We start from the raw sequence: 15,587 nt of genomic DNA on the forward strand, positions 1-15,587 counted from the left end.
AAAACTACTGGCTCAGATCTTCAATGCAAAAAGCATAAGAACCTATTTGTTTTTAGTGGCATTCACACTAAAGACTCATCAAAAGAAGAAATAATTTATACCACTAGCAGCTACTTCTGCCCTATCTAGTTGATGAATTAGGCATAATCTCTTCCTCTGTGCTTCTCTTGAGAATGTGGGTAGAAATGCAAAATAATATTTTGTTTATCTTATTTACCAAGCTGGTGAACAAATTAAAGGCAAAAAACCCACCCCAACAACTTTTAAAAGTTCAAAAATGCAAGAAACCACATTAAATTATTCATTCAACCCGTATAAAAAAAAATTCAGAGATTTTATCATTAAAACAGCAGCACTGCATAGAAAGCAACCCCATGAAGAGTCACCCATCTAGCTCGGTATTTTATATATTGACTGGCAGTGGCTCTCCAGGGTTTCTGGAAAGAGACATTCCCAGCCCCTAAAGAGGCTGGGGATTGGAACCTGGGACCTTTTTCATACAAAACATGCTTTTCCGTTGAGCTACAAATCTTCCCTGACTATAACACACACACTCTTTTTTTTTTTATAAATTTTTTATTGGTTTTTCAACACATATTAAAGACAGTACAACACAATACATAAACAGACAAACATATAAACACGTATAATTTCTTGACCTTTCTTTCCTGAAACCTTCTTTCAGCGACTTCCCCATACCTCCCCTTTCTGCATCCCTGTTTTAAATCATTCCAGCAACCCCTAATTTCAATTTCTTATAGCACTTTCTTTAAATCTTTTTTCTCATGTCCAATTGTTTATCACTGCAATTCTATTTTGCATTACCCAAGACATTTTAACATTCATTAATTTTGCAACAATTCTTAAGATAAACTTTAAATTTCTTCCAGTCTTCTTCCACCGTCTCTTTCCCTTGGTCACGGATTCTGCCAGTCATCTCCGCCAGTCCCATGTAGTCGATCACCTTGGTCTGCCATTCTTCCAGTGTGGGTAGTTCTTGTGTCTTCCAATACTTTGCTAAAAGTACTCTTGCTGCTGTTGTAGCATACATAAAAAACGTCCTATCTTTCCTTGACACCAATTGGCCTACCATGCCCAGGAGGAAGGCTTCTGGTTTCTTCACGAATGTGCATTTAAGCACCTTTTTCATTTCATTATAAATCATTTCCCAGAAGACCTTGATCCTTGGGCACGTCCACCAAAGGTGGTAGAAAGTACCTTCAGTTTCCTTACATTTCCAACATTTATTATTGGGCGTATGATAAATTTTTGCAAGCTTGACTGGGGTCATGTACCACCTATATATCATTTTCATAATGTTCTCTCTTAAGGCATTACATGCCGTGAACTTTATACCGGTGGTCCATAACTGTTCCCAGTCAGCAAACATAATGTTATGACCAATATCTTGTGCCCATTTAATCATAGCTGATTTAACCGTCTCATCCTGTGTATTCCATTTCAACAGCAAGTTGTACATTCTTGACAGATTCTTAGTATTGGGTTCCAATAACTCTGTTTCTAATTTTGACCTCTCCACCTGGAAGCCAATTTTCCTGTCCAGTTTGAAAACTTCATTTATCTGATAGTAATGAAGCCAATCTCTTACTTTTGACTTCAATTTCTCATAGCTCTGCAGTTTCACTTTTCCCTCCTCATGTTCTATAATTTCCCAATATTTTGGCCATATAACACACACACTCTATCCATTAAGAGTCATTTGGAACAGGTAGATTTTCAAAGCCCTTTTAAATGCATCAACTATTAAAAGTTATAACCATTAGTAATTTAATTGATACCATTTGTAATCTTCCACAGCCTAAAGTGTGACTTGAATTGAAGCCATGTGCAAGAACCAGCTCTCTGTCAAATGAATGAATGTTTGTGCTGCAGTGGCAAAGGGGGTGATTGCTTGAACCTCTGTATGATGCTTATTAATGGCCTTGGCAAACAGACCTGGCTAGATGAGGGTACTGCAGGGTTTTCTCTAATCATATTCCAACAGCTCCCACGTGGACTTAATCTCTTTCCAGCTGCTGCAGAGAGGTGAACGTGTAAAGACCAAGGTTTCCTTGAAAGAACTGGGTGTTCTTTTATTGTCAAGAGGTTAGCTACCTGCTGCCGCAGATCCTAGCTGATTAGCATCTTGGATCCCCAAAACACATCCCAAGTAATAAACAGCCAGTCATTTCACCTGCCAATCAAATGTAATTACTCTGCCTTTTTAGCAATTCACAGCACTGAAGCAATGCACCACTGGTGGGTGCAGCATTTGCTGCTTTAGCAGCAAGGGAAGTTTTTTGTTTACTGCCTAGTGACCCAAAGACTGCAACGCTGTGCATGCTTACTTTGTAGTAAGCCATGCTAAATATGCACAAAATTGCACTGAGAGCAACAACTCACAACAGAATGGCCTGTACTTTGGAAAGTAGGAATGAAAATGGCAGCAGCCAATTGCTCAGGTTTCTGGGGTTTAATTCTATCCTTGGGCTTTCACACTGACATTTTTGTCTCCATATCAGAGATACAACTGAAAATAAGATTCTGCCTCGGTCACCTATACTAAATACAGATTAGGTGCTTGAATGGGGTTTGGGGCATGTTTCTGACACTGAATTGCTCTCAGCTCTGAGGTTGGGGAATGGGCTCATAAGAGTTGGTATGGTGAAGAAGTTGAGACATGAAAACAATGGCAATGCCATAGCGAGGCTATGGGGATGGAAAGAAGCAGTGTAGCATTTTATTGCCAGAGAAGGAGTAGCTGTGGACCAGACTGCTGTATCAGATGAATGACATGACATGGAGTTTTGCATAGAAGAAACGGCCACAAACAGGCTTTCTGCATCTGGACCTGTTTTAATTCATGGCTTTTTGGCTCCATGGTTTACATTGTTTTCTTTTTTTCCTAAATCCATGATTTGGCCATACAATTTTGAGGTAAATTCTGACGACTACCCTCGCATACTGGGAGAGAGGATAGATGCAAAATCTAAAGCGCCTAAACGCTAGAAACAAGTCAGTTCTAGATTCTAAAAGGATACTGCCAGGAACTAAATTATAAAGTATGTGAATGACCAAATACCAAAGGCTGGAATCCTAGACACATACCTGGAAGAAAGGCCCCTACTTTAAGTAGGTGTGTAGCACTCCAGAGGAGATGATGTATTAAATCTCTTGCAGCAGAATACATGTGTCAGTCTTTTAGGGTGCCACGACTGCACCGTGAGCTTAATATTAAGGGCTAAAAGGAACATATGTTCGTATCTTGGGTGCCACGGGCCTCTTTAGTCGTTTTGGTTTTATTTTATGGCGGGAGGGGCGCGCATTTGGTATTTTGGCGTCTGCCCCTTTAAAAGCGACGCCATTCGGCTTCGCCCTCGCAGCACGTGACCCGGAAAGCGCTCTAGCAGCGCCTCCATGAAGGCGGCGCGGAAAGGTTTGTCGCGCGCTTCGAGAGGCGCCCGAGTCACGTGGCACATCTGCCCGGATTGGGCGCCACGAGCGAGCGGGTTTGACTGAGTAAGGAGAAGCAGAGCGCAAGGAGGGTCGCCGCTCTGGCACAGCGTTTCGCTGCGATCTTTTAAGGCCCAGCCCTTACTCGGAGGACTAGAGCAGCACGCACTCTTATGACGAGCGTCCGCCGCGCGCCGCTGCGGGGCAGCCGCACGAGACAGAGACCTACCTGATCGCCCTCCCTTCGGCCGGACGCTCCAGGTACGTCAGCACGTCACGCACCAGACACGCCGCTAAGCCTCGCCCCGCATCCCATTGGGCGGAGGGAAATGGTCACTGGGTGCTATTCCCTTCGGCGTCCTCTAGGAGGCGCGCCAGGTTACTGGGGGAGGAAAAGCTTCAGCCCCATTTCCATGAGGTTGGTTCATGTCGCTGCTAAATGATAAGCTCCACCAGGTTTAGGCCCCTGACCATGGACTGTGCTGACTAGGACTGAGGGGAGCAGGAACCCAGTAACATGTGCAGGTCCCTTAACCATTGGCCTAGCATTTAGGCTTATATCCAATCCTCCTTGGCTAGCACGCTTCTCTTCTCCCTGAGGGGGAATAAGCAGTGCAGTGAGCTCCACAAGCAGGATAAGGGTTGTTCCTGTTCCCCAGGGATGATGTGTTCGCTTCTTCAGCAGAAGGATTATGTTGTTGCCTTCCTTCTTCCTTCATATCTGTTCCAGGGTGTTGCATGAGCATTCCTGCATCTACAACATGAATGCAATAGCCAAACATAAGTTCCGTTGAAAATGGCCCTTTTTTGCTTTCCGTTCAAGCACTGTCATTCGTACGTACGCACACTTCTTAAAAGTTAGCCTCCAAGACTCAGAATGGTATTTATATTACAAATACAGATTTACGAAGCACTCAGTGGTAGGATGGAAGATCTCCGGTTCAATGCCATCCAGCAGTTGCTGCTGCTCGGAGTAGATGGAATTGAGCCCGTATGGAATCAGGATGAGTTCTCTTGTCTGTTACGTAAAGCATGTATGAACAATTTCGTAAGTTTAAATTTCAACATCTGCGTCGGGGTGGGCCCACCAGATGTTGCTGAACTGCAGGGAAAACTTGGCCAACAACATAACAACAACAAAACTTGGCCAACAACATGTAGTTCAGCAACATCTGGAGGGAAAACAGTTCCCCATGTTTGGACCACACAACTTTTTAAAGTAGCAGGAACACTGTCATCGTTTTCATCTCGCCACTCTGTGTATCATCCTGCTGAAAATTATTCCCACAGATAACTGGTTGACCAGCCATATACTGCAATAACTTAGTAAATGGTCATTTTATCCAGGGCCACGTGTGGCATTATCCCAAAACAAGTGAAGTTATGGGCTTGTGATATACACATGGTGACGAGAACATACCATTCTATCTCTACATTTGGCAGTACCAACATGAAAGAAAGAAAGAACTCCTTGTCATGGGAACTAGGGACATAGTGGCAAAGGGCAGCACTTAAAAAGAGGAATGCACTCACTGGTAGTTACAGAGATTTTGTAGCGAACAGCAGAAATGGAAAAATGTGGAGAGGAGCCAAAAACTGCTTGTCTTTCAGCCTAGTCCAGGGAGAGGCCCTGCGGTCCCATCTCTCTCCCTCTCTTGCAGCCTGATGGAATGGTTGCTGTATATGACAGTGGATGCAGACAGGGAGTAAAGCTGATTGATATGGTAAGAATACATTCCAAAGAGGCCCAGATAGCAGGCCTCTATAGGCCATGTGTGTAGCATTCATGTGTCACAAAAGATACCATATATGAGGTGTATCAGAGTATGCAAGCTCATTTTGTAACACGTATAGTGGCCTTTTGTGGGTGGTTCTCAGGCTTTGTCACCATCCTCTCCTGTCTAGATACATCCCTATAGAAGAGGGATGGGAAACCTGTGTCCCTCTAGGTGTTGCCACAGTTACAACTCCTATGATCCCTGAGCATTGGCCATATAAGATGGAGCTAATGGGGGTTGGAGTCAAACAATAGCATATCTAACACACGCTCAATCACTCACAGCACAAAACTATTTGGTGAGCAAAGACCTGACAAAACAGGTCTAGAAGGGTGAAACTTTGCTTTGGAAGTGTGAGCTTTCAGGGCAGTATGATTTGCAGTGGCGTGGAGCAGAAATGATTTTCAAATAGGACACTTGCCTATCTTCTTACCCTTGCAGCTCCTGTCTGTGGTTGGAATATGGTTCCTCAGCAGAAGATACTGATGTGACTGCTACTTGCATATCCCACTTTGTGGTCTGGACTGCAGCACCTTGGAGAGGAGACAAGACACAAAGCTGAGCCTATGATGTATATCACCCTAGTTCCAAATAATTAAGCACCCTTAGGAGTTCTCATTGAACTTATTTTAACTTGAGTCTTTTCAGCTCTTAGAATTGCCTTGAATAGATTTCACCCTGTTGGCCACTAGTATGATGCCATCTCCTTCAAAGTGTGTGCAAGAACTTCTGTTAATCTTTGCCTTCAGTTTGGCCTCCTGCAGGGCTACTGATGCCCTATACCATGACTACTGTGTCATTGGGGCTGGCCCCGCGGGCTTGCAGATGGCATATTTCCTCCAACATGCAGGCCGAGACTATGTGGTCTTTGAACGCAGCCATGCGCCCGGGAGATTCTTTGCCCTGTATCCACGCCACCGGAAGCTTATTAGCGTCAACAAGCGTTACACTGGCAAATCCAACAGTGAGTTCAACCTTCGCCATGACTGGAACTCGCTACTCAGCCACAACCGCCGGCTGCTCTTTCGACACTACTCCAAGGACTTTTTCCCAGACGCTGATGCCATGGTGCGTTACCTGGGGGACTTTGCTTCCATGCTGGACCTCCAGGTGCGTTACAACACGTCCATCACCCGTGTGATGCTGGAAAAGGACATTAAGGCATGGAATGGCCATTTCTTCATCCTAACTGACCAGAATGCTCAGTTTTATAAATGCAGGTGAGTCATGAAGAAAACCTACTTAGAGGAGGAAAATGTTCACATGGCACAGCTCCGATTGGGCCTGATTGTGAAAGTGTAATTTCCTATAGAACCTACAGCCCTCCAGATCTTATTGGACTCCAACTCCCATCAGCCCCAGATGACATAGCCAGTGTCAGCAATGATGGGATTTGGAGTCCAATGACATATGGAGGGCCACAGCTTCCCCAGCCCTGCTGTCTAGCCTGCGATAGCTTTGGAAATTGGAACAGATCTTCTGGATTGACTATGCCTTCAGCAAGCCTGATCGAAATCCTTACTGTATGTTTCAGTGTCCTATTGGTAGCTACGGGAACGTGGGTTCCTAACAAAGTGAACTTTCCCGGTTCAGAATACGTTGAAGGCTATGAGTCTGTGTCCATCGATCCAGAAGACTTCGTTGGCCAATCTGTACTGATCTTGGGCCGAGGAAACTCTGCCTTTGAGACAGCGGAGAACATTTTGGGCGTCACCAATTTCGTGCACATGGTGGGCCGCTCTCGTGTTCGCCTTTCCTGGGCCACTCACTATGTTGGAGATTTGAGGTAAGAACCTTTTGTCAATGAGAAGTGACAACTAAACATCCAGGGTGCCCTAAAAGCTATAGGGAAAGCATCATTTAACATCATTTAAGAGAGGCGTGGGCAATGCCCAGCATGCTAGGCCCCTTAATGCTGGCTCCCAGGACTCTCCCAAAGCCAGCCAGCCTTTCCTAACCTAGTGCTCTCCAGCTGTTCTGGACTACAGTTCCCTTCAGCCCTAGTCAGCACAGTGCTGGCTAAGGCTGATGGGAGTTGTAGTCTAGAACAGATGGGCTACTTTCTGAAATGTGAACTAAAAGTGACTACCCCCCCCCCAAAAAAGGTTAAAAATAAGAGTAAAACCAATTATGCGTTTATCCTCACTGTTTATCCTCGGGTCTTTTACAAGTCGCTGTTCTCTTACATTTCTTAACTGCCTTTCCATTGTGTTCTCAAAAGAACACACAATAAATGCTGTCAAACAAATTTTGGACTTCCTCCTCCGCAGCATTATTAAAACCAATACAGAACATGACTACATAGAAGGCGTGCCTTATACCAGGTTCTCTACGCCAGCTGGCAATGGTATTTCCACAGTTGACATGCAGAGCGCTAAATCCCATCTGTCTTGTGACCCTACGATTCTTGGATTCTCAGCTCCCGTTATCTGTACAGTGGTACCTTGGGTTACATACGCTTCAGGTTAAATATGCTTCAGGTTACAGACTCCGCTAACCCAGAAAAAATACCTCGGGTTAAGAACTTTGCTTCAGGATGGGAACAGAAATCGTGCTCCGGCGGCGTGGCGGCAGCGGGAGGCCCCATTAGCTAAAGTGGTGCTTCAGGTTAAGAACAGTTTCAGGTTAAGAACGGACCTCTGGAACGAATTAACCTTAACCCGAGGTACCACTGTACTCCACTTGGAAATTCTCTGAATGTGGAGCCATTTTTAAATTTATGTAACCAATCAACGCTCCCTTCCTTAGAGCCATTAACAACGGCCTCCTGGACACGTATCAGCTGAAGTCCCTGGATGGGCTTCTGGAAGGTGACTTGGAAGACTTGGTTCTCGTCAAGGATAAGAAAGGAAAGCTGCACATCACCCTCCGCTTCTACCTGGAGAACAGCAACAGCAGCGAAGCAGAGTCCATCCTCCTCCCTCAGGATGAGCTGGACAACTTTGCCACTCGAGCACCTTACGACCGCGCCATTGGCTGCCTCGGCTGGAAATTCGACTTCTCCATATTCAACAAGTGAGATAGGCCTGGGCCCAAAGTGACAGGGAGGATGCATGAGACCAGGGGGCGTGGGGGCTGGGCAGGGGGCATAGCTGAAAAGTTCTGGTTTGGACTTTGGCTGAGATCCTTTCAGACACACCCATAACCTTACTGTATCTCAGTCTCGACTGTCTCCATTTGCCCTTTTCCCACCCCACACAGGTCTGTGGGGCTGATACAAGGCAAAGGCAGTAAGAAGAAGTATCCTCTGATCAAGCCCAGCTACGAAGCCAAAGCCACCCGGGGCCTTTTTGTTCTGGGAACCGCAAGCCACTCAGTTGACTTCAGGAAATCTGCTGGAGGCTTCATTCACGGGTTCCGATACACAGGTGAGCTTGGAGACAGGAGTGGGTTGTGGAGAAAGCCAACGTCAGCCAGCCAGCCCAGCACTGAAGCTGCTCTGGTATGGGGTGTTTCTCTTCTTTTTATTATTATTAGTTTTGGTAACTGAATTGAACAATGCAACACTTGTTATTGTCTTTATTATGAAAATTAACATTCCGCCCTTCCTCCCAAAGGAGGCCAGGTCAGCAAACACACAAGCAATAAAACAACGAAAATGCCTGAAAAACAATACCAGTACAGATGCAGATTGTTGTTGTTTCCAAAGTGTACTAACAATAGAAATGCTACTATAAATAAAGGGAAATAACATAAGACCATAGAATTTTAGAGCTGGGAAAATTCATTATGTATTGCAACTTTATGTGGAGTTTGTGGAAATTTTATATATATATATATAATTTTAGAGTTGGAAGGGACCTTGGAAGACCTTTAATTCAACCCCCTGCACAGTGCAGGAATCTTACAACTGCAGCATCCCTGAGAAGTGACCTCTACTTACAGACCTCCAGCAAATGAGAGTCCACCACCTACCAAAGCAGTCCGTGTTCCACTGTTAACAGTTCTCACCTGCCTCTGGAGCAGTAGAGGACATTGCATGAAGATCATTACAAGATGAGAGGCCTTTACCTCTTTATATCAGTTGAGAAATTTTTGGTCCTCCAGATGTTGACCTATGGTCAGTGAGGATGGGAGTTGTGGTCCAACATCATTGGGGGGGGGCAGACTCCCTACCCCTGGTTCCAGTTAAAATTATGTTACCATTTACAATAGTGAATGAAGAGTAACCAGCATTTTATGTCCTCCTTTCTCCTTAGCTTGTAAGTACATTTTAAAGTAATATCTCTCTCTCTCTCTCTCTCTCTCTCTCTCTCTCTCTCTCTCTCTCTCTCTTTCTCTCTCTTTCCCTACCCACCTCTCGCAGCTCGCGTAGTTCATCGCTTATTAGAAGTCCGTCACCACGGAGTCCCCTGGCCATCCTCCCTCTACCCCATTATGCAGCTGACGAATGCCATTGTCAAGCGAGTGAATGAGGCATCTGGGCTCTATCAGATGTTCAGTGTGCTAGCGGATGTCATTCTGCTAAAAGAGTGAGTGAGTAGCACTCCCTTCGTTTCCTTCCCGTGGCCCCTAGAAATATATCCTAGCAGCACAATTCCATTCCCTCTTCCATTCCTTGCTTTGTAGCCTCAAGACATTCCGGGAATCCAGGAGGAAGGGAGCCAAACACACATCCCATGAAATAGTGTTCTAAAGCTCTGGCAGTCAAGAAGGCCCATCCTTCTTTTGGGGGCCAGTCTGACCTCTGGGTGTGATGGATGGGACCTGAAGCAGGGCTGCCTTGGCTGTTGTTAACCCAGAAGCAGCCAATTTGATGCCTTCCAGAGGTTCTTGAACTCTAGCTCCCATCAAGCCCAGCCAGCATAGTCAGTGGAAGATGGGAGCTGTGATCCAGCAACATCTGGAGAACCAGGGGTTTCCCATCCCGGCATTTCAGGATAGTTCATTTGGAATAGGCAGGTCCTTGCAGTACCAGGGACCCAGACAGCATAGGACTAAGCCAGCACCTGGAATTGGGTCCAGTAGGTGTTTCAGAGCAGGTGTAATATGACTGTGCCAACTCCTACCCAACACAAATAGGATGGTAGCAGCTGCAGTTTTTCAAGCAATCTTATACTGTGGCCTTGAGTCAGACTGTCTTGTCTACTCAGTCCTGCCTGCCCTGACTGCCTTACCTTGAGATTTCATGTGCTCTGCCACTGAGCTACAACCCTTTCGCATGGGCACCCTCACATGGTCACTAAGGCATGAATGAAATTATTCAGATATCTCTTCCAGCAGAGGGCACACAATACCAGCCTTCTAGACAATCCTAGAATAAGAACACAAGCAGAACATCCTGGATCAGACCAGTGGTCAGTCTGGACCAGCATCCTATTCCCCCAGTGGCCAACCAGATTCTTGTGGGAAAAGCATAAGGAAGATTCAAGCACAAGAGTGCTCTCACCTCCTGTGGTTTCCATCAACTGGGATCCAGAAGCCTTAAGCCTTTGGCCATTGAGGTGGAGCATAGTAGTCATTGGCTAGTAGCCATTGCTAGGAGTAAAGCAAGGTCTAGGACCACCAGCAAGCTGTGAAGCCAGTATTCCTGGGTGGGAGAGTGCAGTCTTATCTAGTCTTCTGAGCCCACCAGCACCTGCATGTTCTGCTAAGTGAGCCCAAGACTATTTGTTCTGGTTGTGCCTAGGAATGCCACAGAATTTGAGTATCTGGAGGAGTATCCGGTTGGGGTCCTGCAAGACCTGGAATGGCGCACGGGTAAAAAAGTTCAGAATGGGCTTTTTGTCATTGTGATGGAGTATGGGAAGAATTTTTCTGGGGCTGACAAGGACGTCTTCTATTACAACCGCGCTGTGGGTGAAGCACGCCATGCTTGGCAGTCCAATTTCCTGCATCCTGTCATTTATTACTACAAACGCCTCCCTACGGGTAAGCAAAGTGGGTTTTCAGTTCTTCCTGCAAGCATTCCTGCTTTTCATTGTTGTGCCTCTCTACCCATTTTAGGGGGGAATGTTAGAAACCTTGAGTCAGGCTTGGGAAACATCTGGCCCACCATGTCTGCCCACCCCACCCCACCCAGCCCCATCTCCTTCAGTTCTTTCCTGCTGCCTTTTCAAGTGATGCCTCCATTGCTTCCTTCCTCTTTTGTTAACTTTCTCCATTCCTCCTGTCCTGCCTACTTGCCCTCGATTCTTTATCCTGAATGTACGTTTATGTTTGGCGCTCCCAACGACTCTCCCAACAGAGCGTGAAATGAGGCTCTGCCCACCAGACTGGCCCTTGCCCCGCCCAGACGCCATCCATCACATTGTGGAGGACTTTCTGACAGACTGGACCGCTCCAAATGCCCACATCCTCCCGCTGAGACGGTTCTTGGAGAATTGCTTGGAAACGGACCTGCGCAGATTCTATGCAGGTAACCTGCGGACTGGTTGACTGGAAACTACTGTGTATTGGGGTGAGGCAAAAAAAAAAAAAGAAGAAGATGGTGGAGGGGAGCCAGTTAACAACTAAGGAAATATCAGGGTTTGAATCTTGTGTCTTCTCTTACCACTGAGCTACAGCTCCTTCCCTAAGCCATTTAGCCACTAGTGTTTTCTGCTTAGGAAGTGAGTTACATACAAGTAACCCCCTGCCCCAACTTGTAAGCTAAATAGAGAAATTTAATCAATGTTGGTGTAAAATATTAATATTACCAATCTCTTTGATTTGTAGGTTCAGGCTGGATTTTTTTAATTTAAAAGTTCATAAGGATGGTAACACTCATTAGGATGTTAACGTGGAACATTTCCCCCCTTCTGTTTAGAATCCTGCTTCCTGTTCGCCCTCACGCGTCAGAAATTGCCTCCCTTCTGCCAGCAGGGATACATGAGAATGCAAGGGCTCATGGGTAATGAGAGGCTTAGTCGTCATGGAGTAGAAGCAGGACTGCTTGAAGACTACACTGCTGTGGACTCCCCAGATGAGCGGGAAACTGGCAGTATACAGTCACATGACCCTCTGTTGGAAGACCACATGATGCCAAACCACCAGCTGCAGCATCTCATAAGCACCAAGGATGAACTTTAGCCTTCCTTAGACTGCATCAAAAACCACAAGGATTGTGGTCACGGTACCATGACATTGACCTCTCCTGGGGCTCCAGCTTCCACTGCATATACTTGACTTGGATTCCTGCCCATTCCTTTATGGGGGACCATGACTTGCCAAAGACTTGTGTAGATCTGTTGTAATTTATGAAGAGCAGAGTCCTTTACAGGATAAGTGAGGGCTGAAACTGGGTAATGCTGAGGCATCCTGTCGCTCCTGTTCACTGTTATAGCCTGCTGATGGTGTTGCATTTCTGCTGTAGGGGCCAGTCTCTAGCTTGTCGCAAGGGAGAAAAAGGGATTGCACAGATGACTTGTCACAAAATATTATTCCTGACTGCATGTTTTGTGGTGGTCCACAGCAGAAGTCGTTGGTTATGGATGCTATGTGTTGTTTTGTCCTTGCATATCCTTGCAGATTTTGTATGTGCATGACTTTACAATCAGTTCGGTAGTATTGGCTAAAGGAATGCTGCTAATGTCCAATGCAGGGAGATATTATTGTATCCAGGAGAGAAGGGGGGGGGATGTCTCAAGACTCTGCTAAGGATGAGCAGCTAGACCTGGATCCCTTTGTTCCATGTTTGACAAAATGCACTGCTGCCACAGTCATCAACTTGTTCCGCAGAACTGGCATTCTTGTGTGCCAGCTTGCCCTTGAAAGGAAGGAGAATTCCTGCACTCTTAACAAAATCTCTCTCCTGTTTGCACTACACCCAGTTAGAAACCTCCCTTAATTCAGTTCAGTTGTGATGAATTTTTATTTTCTATTGTGATTGTATTTGTAATATCCTATTTTTTTAAAAAAATGTAAGAGTAGGTAGGAAAACTATCTGCACTTTATTGCACCCCTACACACTTCCAGCAGACCAAACTGGAAAGAGTCCGTCTCTTATCTATATTCCCTTGCTCTTTAGCAGATGGACAGAATAGACTTCTTCCTGCCACAATCACGGCACTTGTGCTTCCTGGGGAGACACCTTTCCAGCAATTCATGCTCATTGTAAGGGATACATTTTAGCCCTCTTGCTTTATCTATAAATACTTAAACCTCATTTCTCGCCTACCATTTGGGCTGGAGAATTGAAATGAAAAGGGGTCCCATGCCTAACCAAAACACTGCTGCAAATTTAGAACTTGGCAGGATGAAGTTACAGGGTTAGGGCACATGGAAGGGAAAGACCCGCGACACAGTGGCTGCACATATTTTGCATGCAGACAATCTCTGGGCCCAAAGGCATCACTTTTTTTATTCTGTCTCTTCAATGACTCTTTAAAACCAGAGATCCTGGTTTAAAACAAACTCTGGATAAAGAAGCTGGCTTCTTGGCCTGTGGTTTGAAGTTGGCTTGTTTTGAAACTGACAATAAATTGTTCTAAACCAGGATATCTAGTTCATTCATAACGAGCCAGGATTCTGCAAAACTGAAAATAAACACTGGCAAAATGCTTCACCAGGCTGCATTAGAGGAGTAGAGGAACAAGCTCCCATTGGCACATGTAGCGCCAAAAACTATGTCTAATACTTTTCTAGGTCTTTTGCACTTAGGGGCCTCTGGCTAAGTTGGTGCATGTGATGATAATACAAATCTGTCATACTGGGAGATTTGAATTCCTTATCTAAAAGATAGTGCAGACTCAGTATATACAGCCTTATTCTCTCCCTCTCCGCTTATATTCCTGTAATTACTCCAAAGAACCTATTGACAGCATATGTGTTGCCTTTAACTGATGGTTTTCTTTTTAAAAAAATGCTTTAGAAAGTGGTCCTTTTTCTGTCACCCTTTTCTCTGTGTGTCTTGGGGTGAAAGACAGATGCAGTACCAAGAGAGGGGATCGCCTTTGTTCAGTTCAACCTGAGGCCACACCAGAAACCTGCAGAACTTTCTCGCTTGAGAGTGTGCCACTATCAGGCTACCGCCATTCCTCTCAGCATTTCATTCATCATCCTTAACAAGGTACTCAGATTGGTAGTCAACTAAGCTTGACTCAGAGTAGACTCATTGAAATTACTTGACTTAAAATCATTGTCGAGTTGGAAGGGGCCCCCAAAGTCATCTAGTCCAACCTACTGCAGTGCAGGAATCACAGCTAAAGAATCCCTGACAGATGGCCATCCGACCTCTTTTTCAAAACGTCCAATGGATAAGAGTCCATCGCCTTCCAAAGCAGTCTATTCCATTGTCATGTTTATTCATTTCAGTGGGTCTATTGTAATGGGTCTAAGGCTTAGTTGAATACCACCCTCAATCTTCTTCTACTTCCAAGTATTGCTGCTGTTTCCTAAGTGTAATCAGTACAGCTGTCTCAACCCAGAACACAGATTCAGCATGGCCAAGGCTCAAATTAATACAAATGTGTCAGGGGTTAGGGCTGGAGATTGCAAAAGTATTGCTTCACCAGCCAAAGCCAGAGTTTACCAAAATCAGTGATTTTGCAAGACGTTCTTCAGAGAGGATGGGCTTTGCTACTGCTCCACAGAGACTATGCCCTTGCTGTTTGCCAGGTTAGAATACCTGAGTAGCTCAGCAACCCATTACTCTGCTGTCAGTGCCTAGGTCACATTCAGATTATTTGCACAGAACTTAGTGGTCCTGTGGCAGACTGGGAAATTCGCAGTTTCTTTTTTATATGTTCATTTTTTCAGAACAGTATTTTTATTAACTTATTTTAAGATATATGTCATGATCAAATGGATCAGCTGTTGTAATGGTGTAGTATATTGCATATAAGTTTTGTATGGTTGTATTATTGTGATGAACTTTAAAAGGAAAAAAGTGTTTTCCAACCCCACCTACAAAAGTCGTGTCTGTCTTTGCTCAGCTATGGAATGGGGAGGGTGATTCATAAAGCCTGGCATTGGACCTCAGTGTCTGGGCAGAACAATGGGGATGGAGACGCTCCTTCGGGTATACTGGGCTGAGGCCATTTAGGGTTTTGAATTGTGCTCGGAAACATATTGGGAGCCAATGTAGGTCTTTCAGGACTGGTGTCATATGGTCTTGGCAGCCACTCCCTGTCATCAGTCTCACTTCTGCATTCTGGATTAGTTGTAGTTTCCGGGTCACCTTCAAAGGTAGCCCCATGTAGAGTACATTGCAGTAGTCCAAGCAGGAGATAACCAGAGCATGCACCACTCTGGCAAGACAGTCCGTGGGCAGGTAGGGTCTCAGCCTGCGTACCAGATGGAGCTGGTAGACAGCTGCCCTGGACACAGAACTGACCTGCGCCTGCATGGGCAGCTGCAAGTCCAAAATGACTCCCAAGCTGCGCACCTGGCCACACAGGGGCACAGTTATCCCATTCAGGACCAGGGAGTCCTCCA

General features: G+C 45.5%; 1 protein-coding gene across 6 annotated transcripts; it reads left to right on the forward strand.

The window, feature by feature from the left end:
* Nucleotides 1-3,379: 3,379 nt before the first annotated feature.
* On the forward strand, nucleotides 3,380-15,064 carry FOXRED2 (FAD dependent oxidoreductase domain containing 2). 6 transcript variants are annotated; one of them, XM_083573999.1, is made up of 11 exons: nucleotides 3,489-3,714; nucleotides 4,184-4,287; nucleotides 5,065-5,177; nucleotides 5,673-6,451; nucleotides 6,766-7,017; nucleotides 7,980-8,246; nucleotides 8,433-8,599; nucleotides 9,538-9,703; nucleotides 10,861-11,102; nucleotides 11,419-11,589; nucleotides 11,980-15,064. In XM_083573999.1, the coding sequence occupies exons 4-11, from the start codon at nucleotides 5,925-5,927 to the stop codon at nucleotides 12,240-12,242; spliced, it is 2,055 nt and encodes a 684-aa protein (XP_083430125.1). In that variant the 5' UTR covers nucleotides 3,489-3,714; nucleotides 4,184-4,287; nucleotides 5,065-5,177; nucleotides 5,673-5,924; the 3' UTR covers nucleotides 12,243-15,064. The 6 variants fall into 6 exon arrangements, with proteins under 6 accessions (XP_083430121.1, XP_083430123.1, XP_083430124.1 ...); XM_083574000.1 differs by having other exon boundaries at nucleotides 3,514-3,714; nucleotides 4,184-4,487; XM_083573997.1 differs by lacking the exon at nucleotides 4,184-4,287 and having other exon boundaries at nucleotides 3,394-3,714.
* The last annotated feature ends 523 nt before the right edge of the window (nucleotides 15,065-15,587 follow it).

Source organism: Podarcis filfolensis, assembly GCF_964270895.1.
Source record: "Podarcis filfolensis genome assembly, chromosome: 10".
In the NCBI taxonomy this organism is placed as follows: Eukaryota; Metazoa; Chordata; class Lepidosauria; order Squamata; family Lacertidae; genus Podarcis; species Podarcis filfolensis.

What these genes read in the sequence shown, in the direction of transcription:
- FOXRED2 (XM_083573995.1), top strand. Translation starts at nt 5,925, where the DNA reads ATGATGCCATCTCCTTCAAAGTGTGTGCAAGAACTTCTGTTAATCTTT. An exon ending in CACTATGTTGGAGATTTGAG is followed by an intron (nt 7,018 to 7,979) that starts GTAAGAACCTTT and finishes TCCCTTCCTTAG; the next exon opens with AGCCATTAACAACGGCCTCC. An exon ending in TCACGGGTTCCGATACACAG is followed by an intron (nt 8,600 to 9,537) that starts GTGAGCTTGGAG and finishes CACCTCTCGCAG; the next exon opens with CTCGCGTAGTTCATCGCTTA.